Raw genomic sequence first — 26,038 nt, 5'->3', positions numbered from 1 at the left:
TTGGTACTTTGTTGTTTGTTAGATGTCCTTAATTCCTCTTTACATGGGTTTACACTGGGGAACCAAATGTCATGTTTTAAGGAAAAGTGATTGATAAAATCCCCTTGAACCCTGCAGTGTGGTGCTGAGTGAAGGAACAGCCGCAGGGACTGAAGTCCTCAGCCTGTCTGCAACAGACCCAGACTCCTCGGCAGTAGGGAAGGTGCAGTACCTGATCAGCTCTGGGGATGAGACGGGTATGTTCCAGGTAGACCGCTGGACCGGAGCCCTGAGGCTGCAGAGACCACTGGACAACGAGAGACAGGTACCATGGCACTTTCTGGCTTGGGATGTGCCCAAAATGGCACCCTATTTCCTATATAGTGCACTACTTTTTTAAAGAGCCCTATGGGCCCTGGTCAAAACTAGTGCACTATATAGGAAATAGTTTGACATAGAAATAGATTGGATTAGTCGTTGGTTATCCACCTGTTTGTATATTCTGCTGCTAGCAATTCATTTCCCTTTAGCGAAAAAGAAAGTATTAATCTCTCTATCTCACAATCTCTCTCTCTGCTGTCTCTCTCTCCCCTTCTCCCTCTCTTCCTCCTACTAGGCATCCCATGTGATCATTGTGCAGGCGTCAGATGGACAGGGTCACTATGCGCTGGCTCCAGTCACTGTGGAGGTGAAGGACATTAATGACAACAGACCTTACTTCCCTCTGCCTGTCCTCACCGCCAGCGTCAGAGAGAACCAGCCTCACAACACCCTTGTCACCATGCTGCACGCCATTGACCAGGACACGGGAGTCTTCGGACAGCTGAGGTACTACATGTTGGACAAGACTGGAGAGGGGAAAGACGGCTTCCTGGTCAACCAGACGTCAGGCGAGGTCCGGACTCGCTTCACCTTCGACTTTGAGAAAGTCAACTTGTTCAACTTTGTAGCTCTGGCCATGGACGCAGGGAACTACTCTGCCACGGTGGCCGTCCAGGTGTACGTGACAGGGGAGGATGAGTACGACCCTGTGTTCTCAGACCCAGAGTTCTCCTTCTTAGTTCCTGAGGGGTCGAAGAAGGGCCAGAGCATTGGTCAGGTGACAGCCAGAGACGAGGACGAGGGAGTGGACGGGATTGTTCTGTACTCCCTAGCTGACCCCTCGCCCTACTTCCAGGTCAATGCATCGACGGGCGTGGTTTCCCTGAAGATGGACAGCCACGTCCGTCATCTGAGCAGGTCCAAGAGGGAGGTCCGTGTGATGAACCTTGACCTGAAGGCCCACAGCCCTCTGGAGACGTCCCGTGTGGCCACTGCTCGCCTCACCGTTGACGTAACACACACCTCCTTCGGCGTGGCGTCGGACATGAACCTGCTGCTGGTCAGTGTGATTGCTGTGTCCCTGGGAGCCATCCTCATCCTCATCTTCATCGCCATGGCTCTGTTCTGTGTGAGACTGAGACGTCAGAGGAAGGAGCAGCAGAGTCGCTGCAGACCTCCAGCCTCTCCCGGCCACGGCACGATGCTGCACAAACTAGAGGAGACTAAAGTCACTGGCACCGACCGGAACGACCGCATCTACCACCAGGCCTTACCAGGGTACGCTTCCGACCAAACTGGGAGTGGTGTGGGAGGGCCATACCCCCGCGGGGGCTCCTGGACCCATCCCACTCCAGCGGGCGTGGCTCAGCGGAGGCTGCGGAGGATGATGAGATCCGGATGATCAACGAGTACCCCCGTGTCTCCTCCATCTCTTCGTCCATGCAGGAACACATCTCAGCCCGCGGGCCAGACTCTGGTATCCAGCAGGACGCTGACCAGCTGTCTGACGTCTCCTGTGAGCCCAACATGGACGCCAACCAGTGGTTCAAGGCCAAGAAGCTGGCCAGTCTCAGTGGGACTCTGCTGGCTGGCCAGGTGCCTGTCTACAGGGAGGATGGAGGAGGTTATCTAGGGGTAGGGAGGGGGCTGAACATCTCCCACCCTAAAGACTATGCCTTTCCAGTGGATGGTAAACCCACTGTGGACGGCTCCCTCACAGCCATAGTGGCCAGTGACGAGGAGCTGAGGGGCAGTTATAACTGGGACTACCTGCTGAACTGGTGCCCACAGTTCCAGCCATTAGCAAACGTCTTCACGGAGATAGCGAGGTTAAAGGATGAGACGGCCCCTCCTAACCCTCGCAGACCGCTCCAGCACAAAGCCAAGGTGGACCCCAAACCCCCTCGCATTGACCCCCGGCCCCTAATCACCTCCATAGCCCACCCCGGGGCGAAGACAGTCCCGGTCAAGCCTGCTCCCGTTAACCCCTCTGTGGGGAGGTCCTCCTTCCCCCATCTGGCCTCCCTACGGAGGTCCCCCATCAGTCACGAGGGCTCCCCCTCCTCAGTAGCCATGTCCCCCAGCTTCTCCCCCTCCCTGTCCCCCCTGGCCGCCCGCTCCCCGGCCATCACACCTTTCGGCGTCACCCAGGGCCCCTCAGCCTCCATGATCAGCACCACTGAACACAGCATGGAGCACAGTGAAGAGGCTGAGATGAGGATATAGACAATCGACTCACAGATGAGGATATAGACTCTATTGACTAACAGATGAGGATATAGACTCTGTAGACTGAGATGAGGATATAGACTCTGTAGACTGAAATGAGGATATAGACTCTATCGACTCACAGATGAGGATATAGGGTCTATTGACTCACAGATGAGGATATAGACTCTATTGACTAACAGATGAGGATATAGACTCTGTAGACTGAGATGAGGATATAGACTCTATCGACTCACAGATGAGGATATAGAGTCTATCGACTCACAGATGAGGATATAGACTCTATCGACTCACAGATGAGGATATAGAGTCTATCGACTCACAGATGAGGATATAGACTCTATTGACTAACAGATGAGGATATAGACTCTGTAGACTGAGATGAGGATGTAGACTCTGAGGTACTAGAGATTGGAAGACTGATACTGCGTTATTGATCCTCAAAAGACAGAGGTATTGTCTCAATTGACACCCTATTTAGGTTGCAGGGTGGTACCCCTCCTAATGTGTAATGGTCACAGTATCTGGTGTCAATAGACTGTATCGTACAGTGTACCCTCCCTTCTGGCCAGAACACAGAGTGTGGTTAGTACTGTAGTTAAATAATGAAGTAACTCTTAAATGGACTCTCAAAGGTGGTAGCTGCATCATAAACTAATGGGACTCTCAAACTGAACTAGAATCAAAACTGAGGCGAAAATGGATGTTGCCTTTTCCTCTTCCCTCAATCCAATCAGTGTCAAGAGAACAAAACTACCCAGGATTTGCACATTCTAATGGGGAGCCATGATGTCAATATTCTGTAGAAGATATTTTTATACTGACTTTGGTTTCTGACTAGAAATGGCACTAATTCTGTGCCAGAAGGCTGTTATAGCCTCAGAATATATTTCCATATGTGTATATTTCTAGCTATGTAACAGTATGTGTGAACTGTATGTTGGTTCTATTTTATGTACTTAACCATTGTGTTCTTGGAACGAAAAAAAGCTCTTTATTTCTATTAGTGTGATTGATTGGGGGATATGCTATCATTTCTTGTAAATATTTATTACAGAGGAGCGAAAAAAAAGCTTGCTTTGCTGGAAGAACATGATACCAGTATCAATACAGTGTTTGGTCAGGAAGCTTTCAAAAATAATCTGGTGAAGTGTTGGATCCCTCTCATACTAATTCAGTGTGCCATATGTGTGTCTCCCAAATGGCACCTTTTGCCTATATAGTGCACTACCTGGTCAAAAGTAGTGCACGATAAAGGGAATAGGGTTCCATTCGGGATGCAGACACAGTCTTTTGAGTCTTGTTTGAAAGGATCAGTCATGCATGTTCTCATGTCCTACACACGTTCCTTTGTTTCTCCCTCCAGTCTAGCTTAGGTGAACTTGACACCGATTGATCGTGTCCTTTTTTTCAGGTGTCTTTGATGTGATTTTAATCACGATGAGCCGTACAGGTCTACTTGGTATTCTAGTGGCATAGTAGACCCAGACAAGGGCAGAACCACTCAGACACAGACAGGGGAGGTCAGAAACATCACAGAGACCAGCTGCAATATAACTACAAAGTTGTCCGCAATAGAACAAAGGAAAATAAGACCAATGTTATGTATGTCAGCAGACAGGTCTAGTTGTTATTGTAGTGGCAGTCGAACCATCCAGACAGACAGGTCTAGTTGTTATTGTAGTGGCTGTCGAACCATCCAGACAGACAGGTCTAGTTGTTATTGTAGTGGCAGTCGAACCATCCAGACAGACAGGTCTAGTTGTTATTGTGGTGGCAGTCGAACCATCCAGACAGACAGGTCTAGTTGTTATTGTAGTGGCTGTCGAACCATCCAGACAGACAGGTCTAGTTGTTATTGTAGTGGCAGTCGAACCATCCAGACAGACAGGTCTAGTTGTTATTGTGGTGGCAGTCGAACCATCCAGACAGACAGGTCTAGTTGTTATTGTGGTGGCAGTCGAACCATCCAGACAGACAGGTCTAGTTGTTATTGTGGTGGCAGTCGAACCATCCAGACAGACAGGTCTAGTTGTTATTGTGGTGGCAGTCAAACCATCCAGACAGACAGGTCTAGTTGTTATTGTAGTGGCAGTCGAACCATCCAGACAGACAGGTCTAGTTGTTATTGTGGTGGCAGTCGAACCATCCAGACAGACAGGTCTAGTTGTTATTGTAGTGGCAGTCGAACCATCCAGACAGACAGGTCTAGTTGTTATTGTAGTGGCAGTCGAACCATCCAGACAGACAGGTCTAGTTGTTATTGTAGTGGCAGTCGAACCATCCAGACAGACAGGTCTAGTTGTTATTGTAGTGGCAGTCGAACCATCCAGACAGACAGGTCTAGTTGTTATTGTAGTGGCAGTCGAACCATCCAGACAGACAGGCGACAAAACAGCTGACATGAGGTTTGAGTAGGGGTTGTGTGTGACCTGTGAGGTTTGAGTTGTCCCCAGGATTTTTAACAAGGTGGTGCTGCTGAGTACGGTGGGGGCTACCAAATAAAGTAAACCAATTTATTTTATTAACCCTGAGGTTTGAGTTGGGGTTGTGTGTGTACCTCTTGAGGTTTGAGTAGGGGTTGTGTGTGTACCTCTTGAGGTTTGAGTAGGGGTTGTGTGTGTACCTCTTGAGGTTTGAGTATGGGTTGTGTGTGTACCTCTTGAGGTTTGAGTAGGGGTTGTGTGTGTACCTCTTGAGGTTTCAGTTGGGGTTGTGTGTGTACCTCTTGAGGTTTGAGTTGGGGTTGTGTGTGTACCTCTTGAGGTTTGAGTTGGGGTTGTGTGTGTACCTCTTGAGGTTTGAGTTGGGGTTGTGTGTGTACCTCTTGAGGTTTGAGTTGGGGTTGTGTGTGTACCTCCTGAGGTTTGAGTAGGGGTTGTGTGTGTACCTCTTGAGGTTTGAGTAGGGGTTGTGTGTGTACCTCTTGAGGTTTGAGTAGGGGTTGTGTGTGTACCTCTTGAGGTTTGAGTAGGGGTTGTGTGTGTACCTCTTGAGGTTTGAGTAGGGGTTGTGTGTGTACCTCTTGAGGTTTGAGTAGGGGTTGTGTGTGTACCTCTTGAGGTTTGAGTAGGGGTTGTGTGTGTACCTCTTGAGGTTTGAGTTGGGGTTGTGTGTGTACCTATTGAGGTTTGAGTAGGGGTTGTGTGTGTACCTCTTGAGGTTTGAGTAGGGGTTGTGTGTGTACCTCTTGAGGTTTGAGTTGGGGCTGTGTGTGTACCTCTTGAGTTTTGAGTTGGGGCTGTGTGTGTACCTATTGAGGTTTGAGTAGGGGTTGTGTGTGTACCTCTTGAGGTTTGAGTAGGGGTTGTGTGTGTACCTCTTGAGGTTTGAGTAGGGGTTGTGTGTGTACCTCTTGAGGTTTGAGTAGGGGTTGTGTGTGTACCTCTTGAGGTTTGAGTTGGGGTTGTGTGTGTACCTCTTGAGGTTTGAGTAGGGGTTGTGTGTGTCCGTCTGACAGACTGTAGCACATCTCAGTATCGATGGGATTCTCTCCAGCATTCTGAACCAGGAGAAGCTTGTTGCAACAGATATTTTCTTAATTTCTTTGCAGGGGACATTGTGTTGCACATAGCCAGATTAATCTCTGAAATACTGCTTTTCAAGTCACATGCAGGACTGAGACCAGAGCACTAATTAAAATGCTGTCGTTACTTTTCAGTTTTCTCTTAGTTCCTTCTCTGAGCTACAGTATTTAAAGTTATCAGTATTGTTAATTGACAGTATTGTTAGTTTTCACTAATAGTTAGGTGTAACTAGCTAATAACTAGTGTCTGACAATGCACCACTTCTTGGTACCAGAACATAACACCAATAATGAGTCCCAAATGGCACCCTATTCCCTATATAGTGCACTACTTTTGACCAGGGCCCTACGGGGGTCTTTTCCTCCGCAAAAGGAGTGCACTTCCCTATAGAATAATTCACTAAATAGGGAATAGGGTGCCATTTAGGACGCATCCCATGTAGACCTGTGTGACATTTTCCTTCATTTGTCACAGTGGAGCTTCTTCCAGCCTGACAGTTTGTGTCTTCATACCATTTTGAATTGTGAACATGTTAGTTGAAGAAACGTTACCTTTATTGGCTCTGAGAAACTACAGAAATACCTTGAGACACAGACGCTATATTCCAAATAGCACTTTATTCCCTATAGTGTGCTATAAAAGTAGTGCACCATGTAGGGAATAGGGTGCCATTTGGGATGCACACACTCCAACTTAGAAAGCTTTAAAAGTGTTTAAGCCATGTTAAATTGCCCCTAAAACACAAGGCTATCTATGTTGAAATGAAGAAGCTGTGATATCATGTTGTTTTGAGCTTTTACTTTGTCCATTCACCAGTTTCTACAGTTTGTTATTTATACAATTTTACATCCTCTTTCTTACCGAACGTAGCCCATAGTATACATGTTCCCCCGAATGTCTACGCATATCATATATCTTCCCTGATGTGCCAGATGTTTTTTCTTCTTGTCAAAGTGCCTGATTAAAGTACTTATGTGAATACAATACAGTGTACTGTCTCTATCTCTCTTGTTCTGATTAACAAAGAGTGGTTGTTAAATATGAGGAGCAACTACATGACTAGATTAGAAAGAAGACCACTAACTGAGAGCTCTAGTGAATGAAGACCAGATGGGATGGGATAGTCTTTAATATATTGTTTATGACCAGGGCTGAATGTAAATGAGTGTGTCCCAAATAGCACCCTATCCCTTATATGGTGTACTACTTTTGACCAGGGCCCATAGGGGGCCATCTTTTTCTGGTCTAGTTACACACTAACCTCGTTATTAGGAGCAGTCAGTCCATGGAAATGAAGTGGCAGGGTTCTCCTCCAGACTCCATTCAGACTGCTAGCTACGTGTTCCTGCTTTGTTTGTGTTCCTGGTAGGTTGATGTATGTAGCTGGCTATATGGAAGGTCAATGGCAGGTATATAACTACCCAGCTAGGGGGTACCATGAGTGAGTATGATTGAAGTGTAATGGTGGTTTCAATATCTGATGAGTAAGAGGCCTGTACAATGTAGGATGCTTTTCATTGAGGGCCGGTTTCCCAGACAGATACAGTATGAAGCCTAGTCCAGGACTAAAAAGCTTGTTCAATGACGATTCTCCATAAAAAGTGCTTAGTCCAGAACTAGGTTTAAACTGTGCCTGGAAAACCGTCCCTGAGAGGATAAAGTCCCCATATAAAGTCAAGTACAGTAGTCTCCAACAACAGTCCCCTCTCTCTCCAACCCATCAAAACCATAAATATACTGCTCTTTCCAGGCATGTATAATTACTATTAATATGCTTTAACATTCATATCAAAATCACCATTATACCAATGTTCTCCTCCACTTGACGTAGTTGTCTAATCTATTTGTAGATCAGTAGCTTACACACGTTCCCCATTATCTAATATTCCTTCTACACTACATGACCAAAACTATGGACACCTGCTTGTCAAACATCTCATTCCAAAATCATGGGCAGTACTATGGAGTTGGTCCTCCCTTTGCTGCTATAACAGCCTCCACTCTTCTGGGAAGGCTTTCCACTAGATGTTGAAACATTGCTGCGGGGACTTGCTTCCATTCAGCCACAAGAGCATTAGTAAGGTTGGGCACTGATGTCGGGCGATTAGACCTGGCTCGCAGTGTGCGTTCCAATTCATCCCAAAGGTGTTCGATGGGGTTGTGGTCAGGGCTCTGTGCAGGACAGTCAAGTTCTTCCACACCAATCTCGGAAAACTATTTCTGTATGGACCTCGCTTTGTGCACGGGGGCATTGTCATGCTGAAACAGGAAAGGTCCTTCCCCAAACTGTTGCCACAAAGTTGGAAGCACAGGATCGTGTAGAATGTTGACAGAGATGTCACAAGAACAGGTATGTGAACTAGTTTTGTTATCGCGTGTTTGTCTTCAGTTTTTGTTACTAGAATCTGATTACGATAGCTTCTAGTCAGGGTCTGAAATCTTTTTAATTTCTACCAGCCACTTTTTTTTAAATCTGACACTTATGAAATCTGTTAAACACTTTATAATTGTAAACACGGAGTCAGTGGTAGGCTACCTGACATTAGAAATATGGTACATATTGTGTAACCTTAGTCCATGATTATTCTTCTATTAATTTATAATAATATTATCTGCCATGGTGGCAGGTGACCTGAAATGTTTACCTGCCACAGCCAACTGTCACGCCCTGACCTGAGAGAGATGTTTTTCTCTGTTTGGTCAGGTCAGGGTGTGACATGGGGTGGGCATTCTATGCATTGTAATTCTATGTTGGTTTTTCCTTTGATTGGCCTAGTATGGTTTCCAATCAGAGGCAGCTGTCTATCGTTGTCTCTGATTGGGAATCATACTTAGTAAGCAGCCCTTTTTCCCAAAGTCAGTTGTGTGATCTTGTCCTTGTTTGGTTGCATGTATTTTTGCACTACGAAGCTTTTCGTTCGTTGTGTTTTTTGCTGGTTCACCTTTAAAATAAAAGATGATGAACCCAACTCACGCTGCGCCTTGTTCTCCTAACGACGAACGTCACACCAACCTTTACCCTGTATTTGGCAGGTGTTAATTTCTTTCCCTGTTCTAGCTAATAGACACAGAATATTTATTTAGAAAATATTAAACCTAGTCTATGTATCCCACTGCGTTTAGAGTGCTTATTTGAAGTACAGAATAATCTGATAGATGCTATAAGTAAGGCACAGGGAGTTTAAAATGTTTTTTTAAAGTATCCCTAATTAGTGTATTAGCTTTTCCAGTTCCTTACCAAATAATCTCATGAACTAAACATCAAAATTCATAATGAACTAATCATCACCTGCAGATGAGCCTGGTGTGGTGGAGGTTTCTGAGGAGCTAGGTCCTATTTCAAAGACCCTCCATGATGCCCAAACACAGTGGTCAGACCAGGCAATGGAGGACCATGCCTACTCCAAAGGACCTATCATCACGTGGCATGACGACTGCACCATCCCGAGAGGTCAGTCTGTTGCAGATGTTACATTGAAAGATGATGCAGACTCTTGTGTCTTGCTTACAAGGTTTCGCCCCACATCATCAACAATGCCGGTTGTAGACCAAATTCTGTTAACACTACTGAAACTTAAACAGAACTTTGTTATAGCTGATTTAGCGAGACGCTTCAAAAGGTCACCCGGTCAGGTCAGTAAAACATTGAAATTCTGGATAAACGTCATTGCTGAGCACACCAAGGATCTCATTCTATGGCTGCCTCGTAAGACGATAAAGGCTACTATGCCAAATGTTATTTTGGAGAATTTTTCAAACATAACTTGTGTTATTGACTGCACAGAAAGTGTTTTGCAGAAGGTAAATCTGGACTCAAGAACTGAATCTTACAGTTACTACTATGCCAGTAATACTGTAAAATATCTAGTTGCAACTGCTCCATCAGGAATGGTTGTGTTCATTTCAGAGGCTTATGGTGGGAAATGTAGCGATGGGTTCATAACACAGAACTCAGGGTTTCCCCACCATTTGCATGCTGGAGATGAGGTGATGGCTTCACAATTAGGGACTTGCTAGAGGAAGGGAATGTATGCTTGGTCTTACCAGCGTTTACACGCAAGCAATGCCAGTTGACAAATGAGCAGGTCACTCGCACACGACGTATTGCTAATGTCCATATTCATGTGGAACGAGCAATAAGGCGTCTTAAGGTGTACAAGATTTTCTCACAAACTGTGCCTATTAGTTTGGTCCCTAAAATTGACAACATACTTCAAATGTGTGCAGCTCTTGTAAATCTGAGAGGAGAGTTTATTTCTAGCAAATAGACACAATGTCTAACACAATCAACATGACTAACAACATGCACTGATCGTTTATGTATTCCAAAAATGTACATCACTTTATTCCTATTAATGAACTGCAAAACATTGTCAGCATTTGTAACATTATTTTATTCCAACTGTATTTGTTTTGTCAGCTCACACAACTGCCTGTACCAACTAGCCTATTTGAACTGTTTCTGTCCTAGGAAAAATAAACTGTGTTCGTGTAGGTATATCTGTCACGTATACTCTCTCTCTCTCTGGCCTCTAGGTCATCAGGCTGCTGATTATCCTGCACACCTGTCACCAGCGCCTCATGACACTCACCTGGACTCCATCACCTCCTTGATTATCTTCCCTATATCTGTCACTCCCCTTGGTTCTTTCCTCAGGTGTTATTTACTCTGTTTTCATGTCGGTGTGTTTGTGTTTCGTGTTCATTTATTTATTAAAACACTCACTACCTGAACTTGCTTCCCGACTCTCACCGCATTCGTTACAATACCTCTTAATAAATTGATTATCTAATATATTAGCATATTTTGTGTTATTTAATATATACAGTATATTTATTAAAACAGTACTTAATGAAGTAAATGCACGCTCAAGCTAATTGAATTGTGTATTCAATCTACTGCTCATCCCCATTTACTTAAAGAGCTCCAGGTACTTTGGGCAGAAATGTATCTTCTTTTCAGCCAAATCATCAGCCAACCTAGGTAGTATGTGTAAAAAGTAGAACTTCTGCAGCTGTTGCACATGTGCATCTGTGTCTTTATCAAATGGAATGTCCACTTCTATGTGCTCGCTTGGTGTCCAGACGACCAGCTTGCAGCTCTGTAGGCCCAGGTATATCATGGTCACTTGTGTTTGAAAGAAGGAATAAGAAAGCACATTGCCACAAAATTCTGATTAGTATGAGTTTACAATACAATGTTCAATACTTGTAATAATACAGCTAATCTATTTTCTTGAAAAAAAATGTGCCCACCTGAAGGTAGTATCCATCTTTTCCATTGGTACGAATTAGGTACTGTTCATCACCCAAGCTTTGATGTCACCATTTGGCCGACTCAGAAATTCTGTCAGAGACGTGGAACTCTTGAAGGGGCACTTGATCTCAAGGAGCTGTGTTGCATCAAGGATCCCATCTGGGCTGGCTCCCAACCGAGGATGGTCAGGGTGCACTACCAGGCCTCTGTTCTCCAGGAGTGTGATGACATTGACCTCGTTTTCTTTGCCATGCTTTGTTGCTGTATTGCCAATGCTCATTTACACATTTTTTGGGGATCTGTGATGTTTCATTTGGGGACTCGTTTTGCTGTGCTGGCTGTTAGACACAGCTTCCTAGCATCATGCTGTAGGTGTGAAGCCAATGTATGTTTTTCGCCTTCCTCAGCCCTACATTCTTCCTCACACCCGAGTTCCACTTCCTTTGCACATCAGTGCATGCCATTCCTGTTTTGCCTTGCCTGACTGCACTCTCAACCTATACAGAAGAAAATATTTTTTGTTATTATCTAACCCAGTGTTTCCCAAACGTCTCCTGGAGTACCCGTTGTCCTGCACTTTCATGTCATTTTTGGTTGTTACTTTACTGACCTTCCACAGAATTGCTGCAGCATGACTACAAGAGTGTCCTGACCCTGCAATACATTATCAACCCGCTGTCTGTATGACACCTGTCATTGATGCTAGTACCCATGCGTTGTGATGAGATGCGTGCAGGCTCTGACTCGGCTCTGTCTGCTTTTAGGTTGACAAGGTCGTCTCCAACATCCTTCAATAACACCCGACCGACTTTGTTACTATGTAGGTATTGGTATGCCTCCAAACTTTTTAAGTTGCTCATCGCCTTACCATCGCAAGCTACGGATTCAACAAAGTAAGTAAATATGCTACCGCACATGATACGAGGCCACTTCTTCACGTCATCTTCCCAACCATCAATTACGGAGGGTAAAGGTAGGCTAATATTACCCTTTTTGATCTCCGTCAGGTTGTGTTCCCACATCATTATTAGTTTGGCAAACTCTTCATGAATGAATGAATGAAGAAACCGTTTGTTTACTTCGAACCGGATATAACGCCCATAATTCACGCAAGGCATCATGGGACACGGGAAACTCGTGGACAGCGTATGTTATTAGATCGTATGTGTGTCCCAAAAGGCACCCTATACCCATTGCTGGTCGAAAGTAGTGCACTAAATAGGGAATAGGGTGCCATTTGGGATGTACACATACTTATAGAGAAGGTCAGTTGAGGAGAAGGTCTTCATTTTCTATGCCTGGCCTGTCGTGGGTTCACATTGCGTCACTCTGTGAGAAGGCCTGGTGTTGGCTAAAGTTCCTCTAGCCAGGCGCTGGATGGCGAACACTTCCCTATTCAGGCTGATGAAACAGGGCTGAAACCGGTCCGGGGCTAGGCTGCTCTCCAGGGCTCTGCTCTGCTACACTCCTGGAGATGTAATACAAACCTTGGCATGCAGCACTGTATTACACACATGCAAGTATGCACGTCATACACACACACACAGTTAGACCGGTTCATTTATACTCCTCACAGGGCACTGTCATTGAGTGGGGTTATAGAGGGAGGGGTGACGAAACACTGGACAGGAGTGTAACCATCACAGAGCCTAGCACAACCTGCTGTGAGTGTAACATAGACCCACACACATACACACACAGCTGGACTCCCGTCATGATGCTATGAGTCATAAGTCAGGAGTGTAGTCAACACACACAGTTTAAATGAGAGACTCTGGGCAGAACCAAATGAACCATATCATATTTACTTCAACAGCACAGTCACTAGAGATGGTAGTTCATATTGGCCGCTCCACTCACATGCAATAGCAGCCTATATTTTTCTGACGGACATCTTGACTTGAAATTAAATATTACTTTCACCCCTGTGTCCTCATTCCTTGACCTGCATCCCAAATGGCTCCCTATTAATAAGTGCACAAAATTTGACTAGGGCCCATTGCACCTTATTCTTAATATATTGCGCAATAGGCCCTTGTCAAAAGTAGTGCACTAAATACAGAATAGGGTGTCATTTGGGCTGCAATCCTAGTTTAGTTCAAATAGACTTCTGTTGAACTCAAATCATTGTCTCTTACTTTCTTATTCATTACTTTCAAACACACAGACATTACTCATGTGGTAATTACTCTGATCTTATCGTTCCTCTCCTTCTGAGAGATGGAGCTCTTTATATATTTATGTCTATAGATTCATTAAGACACCTGTGTTCCCACTGAGCTGTTTGAAGCTGTTAGTTTACAACTGGGTAAAAAGCTGTTGAAATGCTGAAACTCCTGGAGAACAATATGCCAATATTCCTTTGATCAGCTCCACGTCTTTGATTATAGACGTTAGGAACAAGAAAAATACTTTGAACCTTGAAAGATGTTAACTCACCAATTATAGAATAAAAGGTGCTTAACAAGGTGAACAGTATAGTACCAAACTCCTAGGGTGAGAAATCCTTCCAAACAAACAGTATTATACCCTCCAACAGAGTAACATCTATCCAGCAATGTACTTATGACAGGGTTTATGAGGTATTTGTCTGTGAAGATGCTCTTAGATATACACACATGCAAGTAAAACATTTTACTTTATTAAAACGTTTCTGAACTGTCTGCAAATGATGTACAAAACACCAAATGCCAGAATAAGGGTAAATTGTACATTATCACACTCTTTTGATCTCCTAAGGGGGACAAGACAAGGAGATCCTCTGTCACCTTTAATCTTCATTTTAAGTGGGAACTGTTAATATAAGAAACAATTGGAAAATACAAAGTCTACAGATCAATCGGGAAGATCACAAATTAGCAATGTGCGCAGACAACGTGATTCTCTTCCAACATACCTCAGTCAGTTCCCACCACTAGGAGGAAATTAAACAATTCAGTGCCATATCTAGGTACAGACAAAATACAGGGAAATCAGAAGCAATGGCGGTAGGTCAACCAATATCCCAAGAAATCAAAACTAAGTTTAAACTTAAAAGGGATCAAAATAAACTGAAATACTTAGGGATTACTACCCCCCAAGATCTGACAAACCTACATCAGTATAACTTTGGAACACTGGAAAAACAGCTTAAACAGGACCTGCAATGATGTACATTAGTACCTTTTCCAATAACAGGAAGAATTGAAACAATTAAAATGAATGACAAGATTTGTATTCCTGTTCCAAAATCTACAAATAACTATTACTCCAAATACATTTAAACATTGGGACAAACTCCTGAGTAAATGTACCTGGGGAGGAAGAAAAGCCTGTGTCTAACTTCAATCAAACAATGTAAACAAGCAAGGGGACTAGCACTACCAAACCTAATGAATTATTACATAGTGTCATAAGCGTCGTAATGGTCGGACCAAAACGCAGCGGGTGCAGTGCTCATCTTCTTTTATTTTAATAAACGTGAACACTTAACAAAAATAACAAACAACGACGAAAACAGTCCTGTAAGGCTACACAGCTATACATAGAAACAACCACCCACAAGACAAAAACCCCTACTTAAATATGGCCTCTAAGCAGAGGCAACGAGATACAGCTGCCTCCAATTAGAGACCAATCCCAAACAATACCACATAGAAATACTAGAAAATCAAACAGAAATACATAACATAGAACTAACCCAAAAAACCCAACACAAAACAAACACACCCCTGCCACGTCCTGACCAACTACAATAACAAAATGACCCCTTTGTACTGGTCAGGACGTGACAGTACCCCCCAAAGGTGCAGACACCGAATGCACCTTAACCATAAGACACCAACAACAACCCACAACAAACAAAAAAAAACTAAAGGGAGGGAAGGGAGGGTGGCCACCGTCACCGACGGTTCCTGTGCAAACACCCCCCCTTCCCCAATACTCCCCCCTACGGAGGTGGCTCTGGTTCCGGCCTTAGTCCCCACTCTAACCTGTCCACCCCTGCTGAAGGCTCAGGGCTATAGCCCACCGCTGAAGGCTCTGGGCTGGCGGGCGACTCTGGCTGCCGACTCCGGCTGCGCCGGGCTGTGGGACGTCGCCGGAAGCGCTGGACGGGGCACTGTCGCCGGAAGCTCTAGACGGGGACTGTGCACTGAAGGCCTGATGCGTGGGACTGGTTTTGGAGGCACCAGACTAGGGACGCGCACCACAGGGCTAGTGCGAGGAGCAGGAACAAGGTAAACTGGATCCTGGAGATGCACTGGAGGTCTGGAGCATACCCTTCATGGTAGAGTGCTCACCATAGCCTTGCCATACTGAGGAGCTTTCACTGATTGCACCGGCCTTTGAATGCGTCTAGGCAATACAGTGCGCATTTCCGCATAGCTCGGTGCTTTCTCAATCCGTCGCTCCCCATAATATGCACGAGGAGTTGGTTTAGGCCTATTGCCCGACTTATTCCACCTCCACCTGCTTCCCCGGCAGGCTGTTGCAGTAGTCCAATAGCTGTTCCCAAGTCCAGTCAATTCTTGCCTCCAATTCCTCCAGCGACCAGGATGCCATCACCTCCCGAGCACGCCGCTTACTCACTCCTGGTGCTGCTCCCTTCCACGCTGCTTGGTCCGTTGGTGGTGGGTGGTTCTGTCATAAGCGTCGTAATGATCGGACCAAAATGCAGCGGGTGCAGTGCTCATCTTCTTCTTTTATTTTAATAAATGTGAACACTTAACAAATATAGCAAACAACGACGAAAACAGTCCTGTAAGGCTACACAGCTATACATAGAAACAATCACCCACAAAACACAAGACAAAACCCCTACTTAAATATGGCCTCTAATCAGAGGCAACGATATACAGCTGCCTCCAATTAGAGTCCAATCCCAAACAATACCACATAGAAATAGAAATACTAGAAAATCAAACATAGTAATAAATAACATAGAACTAACCCAAAAAACCCAACAACAAAAAACAAACACACCCCTGCCACGTCCTGACCAACTACAATAACAAAATGACCCCTTTACTGGTCAGGACGTGACACATAGCTGCCCAACTAAAATCAATTACTGTATGGATGAACCCGGCATCAACAGCTAAATGGAGACAGATGGAAATCTAACAAATGGAAAAACCAATAAGTACAACTAAATTTATGAAGACAATTAATACACACACTAGGAAGATAGAAAATAGATGTATAAATAGCATCATAAAGGTCCGGACAAAGATCACCAAAACACAATGTATCGAAACAGACCTGATCTACCTGTGAGAAATTGTAATGGACAGTGACTTTAAGCTGAGTATGATTGATGACACATTACAATTGCTGAAAAAGGACTGACCAGGTATTATCAGATGTTCACAGACAAGGGGTAGATACATTTGAGACTTACAAGTAAGACGTTAGCTTACTAAATCAGTGAGACGTAATAAAATGCTTAATGATATACATTCTTTAATGAGATATACATGTATAGCAAAGACATATAACAAGGTAAATGCCAAGAATGTGCTGGGGCACACAGAATTATCAAAAAATAAACAAAAGATGAGAATATTATAGCGGTAACCAATTGGGAAGACGAGCTGCAAACCCAAGAGGACTGGGAGGATATATGTAGAAACACGTCTAAGACAACAAACTCTCTACTATGGAGAGAATACTCTTGGAAAATTCAGTCAAGATTTTTCATAACTCCTATAATACAATCAAAGAACAACTGTGACACCACCCCAAGTTACTAGCATAACTGTAGCGAGAGCAGGGATAACCACACCCACATACCACAGGAGGCTCATAATAATGTCCAGAACAGAGCAAATGGAATGGCATCAAACACCTGGAAACCATGTGTTTCATGTATTTGACACCATTCCAACTATTCCACTCCAGTCATTACCACGAGCCATTCTCCCCAATTAAGGTGCCACCAACCTCCTGTGCTACATACTATTTTCCTGCCCAGTCCTCAATCATTTCTTGGCTGAAGTATACAATATATTGGATGACACATTTGAACGCTCACACTCTCTAAATCCAGAACACATATTTCTGGGGAGAATCCCTCATGCACCCTTCAAGTACCTCTTCAGAATTCAGAGAATAACTGCACTTAAACAGATTACTAGAAATCGGTATAAACCTCCGGCACCACAAATGAGAAATTGGAAAGAAACAATCAATGAAATCTATAGCATGGAAATGATAACTCATAGAACAAGAAACCAAATGACTATTTGAGATATGATACGAATTAATGTTTTTTACGGACATGATATTATGAAATACTTATAGGCCCTAACAGGAAATAAAATGTACATGTTTTAAATGAACAGGTGTGGGTTGACACGTGTGTGTGTGTGTGTGATGGTGGATGTGTGTGTGCGTGTGTGTGTGAATGGGTGCCTGTAAGTGAGTGTAGAAGTGCAAGTTTGTGTGTACATGAGTGGGTGTAGTGTCTGTGTGTGTGTGCATGTGTGTGTGAAAACAACACAGATAGGGATGCCAGGATGCCAACAACACGCATGAGATATAACTAACAAAAAACAAATACATAGATAAAAACAAAAGCAGTTCAGATACATGTCCACTGCCCAAGCCAATGCCAAACAAAGGATACCTTGCCTTTTGCTTTAGTATTAGTATTATTGTTGTATTATTATTTCTCAGGGTCCACATGACTTGTACCAGAGTACCAATTATATTGTGTTATGAAATGCTGATTGTTTGCCTGTTGAGGTTATTTTCTTCTCACACACACACACACACACACACACACACACACACACACACACACACACACACACACACACACACACACACACACACACACACATTTCCAGATCCATTCACATCAGCTGGTGCAGTCTGGCCTCTGTCTCTCAGGCTCTGGTCAGTAGAGTGAGCAGTGTGTATTAATGCTGGACATTGTAACTTTCCCTGGACACAGTGGTGAGACACTTGAAAACTCTCCTCAGTTTAAGGATTTATTTTCTCTGCTTTCTTTTAAAACTTTTAAAAACTTTTTTGTGTCCTGTCATAATAAAGGTAGCAAAAAATGTAACCTTTGATCAGTCGTTCCAAGGAGATTTCAGAGCGAGAGTAGAGGGAGGATAGGGGAGAGGATGGGAGATGACAGGAGGAGAGGAGAGAGGAAAGAAAAAGAGGAGAGGAGATGACAGGAGGAGAGAGGAGAGGCACTATACAGCCTTGAAGCCATAATGACTATAAGGACTGTGGAAGGAGGATATAATGGTTTTAACATGTCTGCTGTAGAGCAAGCAGGGCTGCCGTGTGGCATTTTTACTGTCTCCTGTTCAAAGGCAGCTAGGCTGCATCCCAAATGGCACCCTATTCCCTACATAGTGTATTACTTTTGACCAGGGCTCATAGGACTCTGGTGAAAAGTAGTGCATTATGTAGGGAATAGGAAGGCATTTTGAACGCAGCCCTAGTGTTCTGTAGTGACACGACCAAGATGGGAGGGCCTTCTGAGGTAGAGCTAATCCCTGGCAACCAATAGAATCGATAACAATTCTGCTGCTTTTACAATGTAGCCAGTGTACCCATAGCCATTATGACATATTTCCTTCCTACGTTTCGTGCCGATTTGAAGGGTCTTAGCTGTAATGGGTGGAGGTGGACTGAAGATCCTGGAGCTAGGGCTTCCTCTACAGTGGTTGTTTGTTGAGGAGCTCTGATGCTGTCTGGGGAAGTGGTGGGGGTCTCTGTGCCGTGCATCTACTGTTTGTTTGTTTCTTTGTTTGTTTGTTCCGGGACGTGGTCTAGGGCTGCTTCTCAAATGGCAGCATATGTCCTATATAGTGTACTCCTTTTGACTAGATCCCTATTGGCCCAGGTCAAAAGTAGTGCACTACATTGGGAATAGGATGCCGTTTTGGGCCGTGGTCTAGGCGTCTAGCTGTCTGCACTGCAGGACCTGTAGAGGACAGCTACTATCCATCTCCAACCAGGCCTGATCTGGAGAATACTCTTTCCACTGCAACCAGGATTACCCATAAGCCCCTTATACCTGCAGCTCGCACGCCAACCCCACCCCCATGCAACCCTCCCCTTCTCTCCCCCTTCACTCCCCTTCTTCCCCCCACCCCTCCCTCAGCGGAACGCCCGGCTCCAGGGATGCTCCCGCCTTGTCTCCCACAATCCTCCTCTCCTCCTTCTATCCATTCCTCCACAGGGACTTTCTCCTTCTCCCTCCTGTCTTTTACGGCCTCTGTTTTTTCCTGCTCTCTAACTCAAGGTCTTGCCAGGCTACTTGCGTGACTGGAGGGAGTGAAAAAAAAAGTTTCACGACCCACTGGCACGCGATCCCCCAAATCTATTTTTGGAACGTGTTCTTTTCTCTTTTTTTCTCTCTCTTCGTTTGAAAACCCAAAAAAAAGCCACAGGGAGAAAAAGCCAATAGTGGGGTGAAGGCGATCTGTTTCTCATTTGGCCAGGCCCCGCCCTCCCTGCCTCCTGTCCTGCCCTGCCAGCCTTACAACCACAGCACTGTGGAGAGAGTCAGAGGGAGGGAGAGAGAGGGGGAGAAGGGGGTAGGGTGGAGGTGGAGGGAGGGAGGGAGGGAGGGAGGGAGGGAGGGAGGGAGGGAGGGAGGGAGGGAGGGAGGGAGGGAGGGAGGGAGGGAGGGAGGGATGGAGGATGAGAGAGGGGGAGAAGGGGGGATAGAGACAGGGTGGTTGGGAAAAGAGGTGTGTTTTTCCTGAACATCCATGGGCCAAACTCTGAGGCCGCATCTCAGAACTTGTCACTTAGCAACCGGCCCAGCCTGCTCCTGGTTAGCCAGCCAGTTGCTAGTGTTTCAGGGCTCCTCCAGGCTTTGTGTGCGTCTGCGTGTGTGTGTGTGTGTAGATAAGTGAGTTTCAGCCCTCCACGCTCTGCTCTGGTTTTGTTTTCATTCCTCTGTCCCCCTTTAAAAATTTGCCTTAAGTTCACCATGATGAAATTCCAGCGTTTGTGTTCCCCTTTGCATTGATAATTCATTTCCATCAGGCGATGTTTGGTGGAGGCGGTCAGCACAGAGCTGCCGGAGACCTAACAAAGTCCTAGAACAGTGATTTGTAGTTGTAATTGAACACAGGAAAGACTGTCTGCTTACTAAATAAGCATTAAACACACTATAGAAGGGCCCTTTTCATTATAGTAGGTTGCTTACCAAGTGGCACCCTATTCCAGAGCGCAGTACTTTTGCCATTTGAGATGCATATACTGTATATATGCATTCAACAAATGATAGAAGGGCCCATTTCATTGTAGTATGTAGTAGCATAAGAAAACACTGATTTAATTTATTTTCTGCACCAATGTCGTTAAGTCATTTTACAGCATCTACAGTTGAAGTCGGAAGTTTACATACACTTAGGTTGGAGTCATTAAAACTCATTTTTCAACCACTCCACAAATGTCTTTTTAACAAACTATAGTTTTGGCAAGTCGGTTAGGACATCTACTTTGTGCATGACACAATCTGTCTGTAAACAATTGTTGTAAAAATTCTGTCTGTAAACAGTTGTTGGAAAAATTACTTATTTCACTGTATCACAATTCCAGTGGGTCAGAAGTTTACATACACAAAGTTGACTGTGCCTTCAAATAGCTTGGAAAATTCCAGAAAATTATGTCATGGCTTTAGAAGCTTCTGATAGTCTAATTGACATAATAAGAGTCAATTGGAGGTGTACCTGTGGATGTATTTCAAAGCCTACCTTCAAACTCAGTGCCTCTTTGCTTGACATCATGGGAAAATCAAAAGAAATCAGCCAAGACCTCCAAAAATGGTAGACCTCCACAAGTCTGGTTCATCCTTGGGAGAAATGTTCAAACGCCTGAAGGTACCACGTTCATCTGTACAAACAATAGTACGCAAGTATAAACACCATGGGACCATGCAGCCGTCATACCGCTTAGGAAGGAGACGCGTTCTGTCTCCTAGAGATGAACGTACTTTGGTGCGAAAAGTGCAAATCAATCCCAAAACAACAGCGAAGGACCTTGTGAAGATGCTGGAGGAAACAGGTGCAAAAGTATCTATATCCCAGTAAAACGAGTCCTTTATCGACATAACCTGAAAGGCCGCTCAGCAAGGAAGAAGCCACTTCTCCAAAACCGCCATAAAAAAAGCCAGTCTACGGTTTGCAACTGCACATGGGGTCAAAGATCGTACTTTTTGGAGAAATGTCCTCTGGTCTGATGAAACAAAAATAGAACTGTTTGGCCATAATGACCATCGTTATGTTTGGAGGAAAAAGGGGGAGGCTTGCAAGCTGAAGAACACCATCCCAACCGTGAAGCACGGGGGTGGCAGCATCATGTTGTGGGGGTGCTTTGCTGCAGGAGGGACGTTAATTTATGTTTGTCTAAGCCTCCCGAGTGGTGCAGTGGTCTAAGGCACTGCATCGCAGTGCTAGCTGTGCCCCTATAAATTCCCGGCCGCGACCGGGAGACCCATGGGCCGGCACACAATTGGCCCAGTGTCGTCCGGGTTAGGGGAGGGTTTGGCCGGCAGGGATGTCCTTGTCCCATCGTGCACTTGCGACTCCTGTGGCGTGCCGGGCGCCGTGCATGCTGGCACGGTTGCCAGGTGTACGGTATTTTCTCTGACACATTGGTGCGGCTGGCTTCTGGTTTAAGTTGGCATTGTGTCAAGAAGCAGTGCGGCTTGGTTGGGTTGTGTTTCGGAGGAAGCACAGCTCTCGTTCTTCGCCACTCCCGCGTCCGTACGGGAGTTGCAGCGATGAGACAACACTGTAACTACCAATTGGAACCAACGAAATTGTGGAGAAAAAAAGGTTAAAAAAATATATATATATATATATATATATTTGTCTAATTTGACTGTATTTAACTGTCATCATAATCCAACACAATAATCCTTTCTGACAGATGATGTGAATGTTTCCCTACCTCAGTTCTCAAATATATTATCCCAAGGCGCTTGAAAACACTTATTCAGTAGATTTAAGCCGTGTCTTATATAAATGGCACCCAATGCCCTACAATACAGTATATAGTGCGTGGGCCCTGGTCAAAAGTAGTGCACTACAGTGCATTCGGAAAGTATTCAGACCCCTTGACTTTTCCACATTTTGTTACGTTACAGCCTTATTCTAAAATTCATTAAATTGTTTTTTCCTCCTCATCAATCTACACACAATACCCAATAATGATGAAGCAAAACAGTTTTTTAGAAATGTTATCATATTTATTTAAAACTCCCGGAAATATCACATTTACATAAGTATTCAGACCCTTTACTCAGTACTTTGTTGAAGAACCTTTGGCAGCGATTACAGCCTTGAGTCTTCTTGGGTATGGCACTACAAGCTTGGCACACCTGTATTTGGGGAGTTTCTCCCATTCTTCTCTGCAGATCCTCTCAAGCTCTGTCAGGATGGATGGGGAGCGTTGCTGCACAGCTGTTTTCAGGTCTCTCCAGAGATGTTCCAACAGGTTCAAGTCTGGGCTCTGGCTGGGCCACTGAGACTTATCCCAAAGCCACTCCTGCTTTGCCTTGGCTGTGTGCTTAGGGTCGTTGTCCTTTTGGAGGTCCTGAGCGCTCTGGAGCAGGTTTTCATCAAGGATCTCTCTGTACTTTGCTCCGTTTATCTTTCCCTCGATCCTGACTAGTCTCCCAGTCCCTGCTGCTGAAAAACATCCCCACAGCCTGATGCTGCCACCACCATGCTTCACCGTAGGGATGGTGCCAGGTTTCCTTTAGACTTAACGATTTACATTCAGACCAAAGAGTTCAATCTTGGTTTCACAAGAGCAGAGAATCTTGTTTCTCATGGTCTGAGAGTCCTTAGGTGCCTTTTGGCAAGCTCCAAGCGGGCTGTCATGTGCCTTTTACTGAGGAGTGGCTTCTGTCTGGCCACTCTACTATAAAGGCCTAATTGGTAGAGTGCTGCAGAGATGGTTGTCCTTCTGGAAGGTTCTCCCATCTCCACAGAGGAACTCTGGAGCTCTGTCAACGGGACCATCGGGTTCTTGGTCACCTTCCTGACCAAGGCCCTTCTCCCCCGATTGCTCAGTTTGGCCGTGCGGCCGGCTCTAGGAAGTGTCTTGGTGGTTCAAAACTTCTTCCATTTAAGAATGATGGAGACCACTGTATTCTTGGGGACCTTCAATGCTGCAGAAATGTTTTGCTAACCTTCCCCAGATCTGTGCTTTGACACAATCCTGTCTCGGAGCTCTACAGACGATTCCTTTGACCTCATGGCTTTGTTTTTGCTCTGACATACGCTGTCAACTGTTGGACCTTATATAGAAAGGTGTGTGCCTTTCCAAATCATGTCCAATCAATTGAATTTACCACAGATGGACTCTAATCAAGTTGTAGAAACATCTCAAGGATAAACAATTTCGAGTCTCATTGCAAAGGGTCTGAATAGTTATGTAAATAACATATTTCTGTTTGTTATTTTTCTTAAATTTGCAAAACTGTCTAAAAACCTGTTTTTGCTTTGTCATTATGGGGTATTGTGTGTCGTTTGAAGAGAAAAAAAATATATTTAATCAATTTTAGAATAAAATGTGGAAAAAGTCAAGGGGTCTGAATACTTTCCAAATGCACTGTATATAGGGAATTGGGTGCCATTTGGGACTCAGGCTAGTCAGTAGAGAAGCTACTGTTGTAGATTACAGTTGATGAAGTAATTATTTATCAAGGATTTTAGTGGTTACTATTACTGCTGACTGTTGTATGTTGCTGGTGGATGATGACAGTGTGCATGTGTATGTGTGTGTGCTCGTGCGTCCGTACCAGATCTGCCTGTGTCGTCAGTCAGTCGGAGCTCTATGGCACGATTGGATATAAAGATCATTGTGGTCAGAGAGGATGATTGACATCACTGAACCGTGTTTGTGCGTGTGTGTGTGAACTGCTGCCCTGATGATGCGGTGTTTCCCTGATCGGGGAGACATGCAGATGAGGATGATGAAGATTACATTTTAGTCATTTAGCAGACGCTCTTATTCAGAGCGACTTACAGTAGTGAATGCATACATTTCATAAAAAAAATGTTCCATACTGGTCCCTCGTGGGAATCAAACCCACAACCCTGGCATTGCAAACACCATGCCCTACCAACTGAGCCACACGGGACGAAGATGATGACACTCTGAAGAGGCTGTTTTTTAACTGGCAGACAGACCAACAAGCCAAAACAAAGGAGTCGTCACTCCTCCTAGCGTTGGAAGTCAATGAGCTGTGTGTTTATACATCCTGATTTGGTTATCACAGCCTGCTGCCATGCGTACAAATAAGACTGTATTTATTTACCCAAGCCTAATTAACTATCTTAGTTTACATCAGTGGTGTCACAAGTTCATATACACTCATATACTAGCAAAAAATAAACAAGTATGTTATTTAGATAGTTTGACGTTTGAGGTTAGGAAAGTCTGACTTCTTCACTGCAATGGTATATTATTAATCAACTGTTTTCTGTTTTTGGCCCATTCTTTTTCTTCTATAATCAACTGTTTTCTATTGTAGGCCCATTATTTGACTTCTATAATCAACTGTTTTCTGTTGTAGGCCCATTATTTGACTCCTATAATCAACTGTTTTCTGTTTTTGGCCCATTATTTGTCTTCTATAATCAACTGTCTTCTGTTGTAGTCTTACTATACTTGACATGGAGCCACATGCAAGTGAGGTGAGATGCTTGACTGCAGTAGTATAGTGTTGTTCTGTAGGGACATTAACTGTTCCCACCCCTGTACACGTATCAATCATTCTCTACGCCAAAACAAAGCCTAAATAATAGAAGAAATGTCCTGATGTTTTCAGTGTTTTAACCTCTTAGACGAGCACTGGGGTTTTGAATATCCCCAAAAATAAATGATTTTATTGTCACATTGTTTTCCTTGAGTAGCTACCATGTTGATGTAACCTTGCTAGTAAGAGCTGGGGTTATTTTCTTTAGTTCGGTATCTCCATGGGACTCTGGCTCTCGTATTGGTCAGGTCCCTCAGTCCTTGCAGGGCTGCAGTGAGAGCAGGATTGATGGAGTGAACAAGGACGGCTTCCAGCTCCCCTCTACGACATGGTGAAACACAGAGAAGGAAAGAATGAAAGAAAGATTGTTTTGTTCTCTTTTTTGGTTTAAATGGGGGTAGCCTAACACAGGCTGAGAGAATAGAGGATATTAGACAATGAAGTTCCCCCTCCTTTTTTTCTTTCTGTCTGTCTGTCGGTTGGTCTGTCCGTCGGTTGGTCTGTCCGTCGGTTGGTCTGTCCGTTGGTCTGTCCGTTGGTTGGTCTGTCCGTGGGTTGGTCTGACTGTCGGTTGGTCTCTCAGTTGGTTGGTCTGTCCGTCGGTTGGTCTGTTGGACGGTTGGTTAATTGGTCTGTCTGTCAGTTGATCTGTCTGTCGGTCAGTTGGTCTGTCGGTCTTTTGGTCTGCCAGTCTTTTGGTGTGTTGGTTAGGTTGGCAAGCCAGCCAGGAAATTCTAATCCTCCTCCTCCCTGCTGTCTGTCGCCAGGTGCTAAAGGAAAAATCTTAGCTACTAGGTCCTCACAGTAGAATAGACCTTTTATTATTTCCACCAACATCTCTTTTCCAGGTGGGTGTTGTCAGCACAGTCCAGCAGGTAGCTCAGCCAATCACCACTCAACACCTATATCCATATATATCTCATCAACCCTGTCCAACCTAGACTCTATCACTCTGTGCTCTATTACTAGTGTACTGTGTCCCAAATGGCACCCTAG

The 26,038-nt window shown here is 44.6% G+C and overlaps 1 protein-coding gene across 1 annotated transcript in view; it reads left to right on the top strand.

Moving 5' to 3' along the window:
• LOC106612868 (protocadherin-16) overlaps positions 1-7,040 on the top strand; it is a 205,656-nt gene extending 198,616 nt beyond the window's left edge. The window contains 3 exon segments of the mRNA XM_045724531.1: positions 118-304; positions 596-1,631; positions 1,634-7,040. Coding sequence (XP_045580487.1) covers positions 118-304; positions 596-1,631; positions 1,634-2,526 — 2,116 coding nt within the window. The 3' untranslated portion in view covers positions 2,527-7,040.
• The last annotated feature ends 18,998 nt before the right edge of the window (positions 7,041-26,038 follow it).

Source organism: Salmo salar, chromosome ssa09, assembly GCF_905237065.1.
Source record: "Salmo salar chromosome ssa09, Ssal_v3.1, whole genome shotgun sequence".
NCBI lineage: Eukaryota > Metazoa > Chordata > Actinopteri > Salmoniformes > Salmonidae > Salmo > Salmo salar.
The sequence above is the reverse complement of the archived record's forward strand: the minus strand, read 5'-3'. Positions and strand labels throughout refer to the sequence as shown.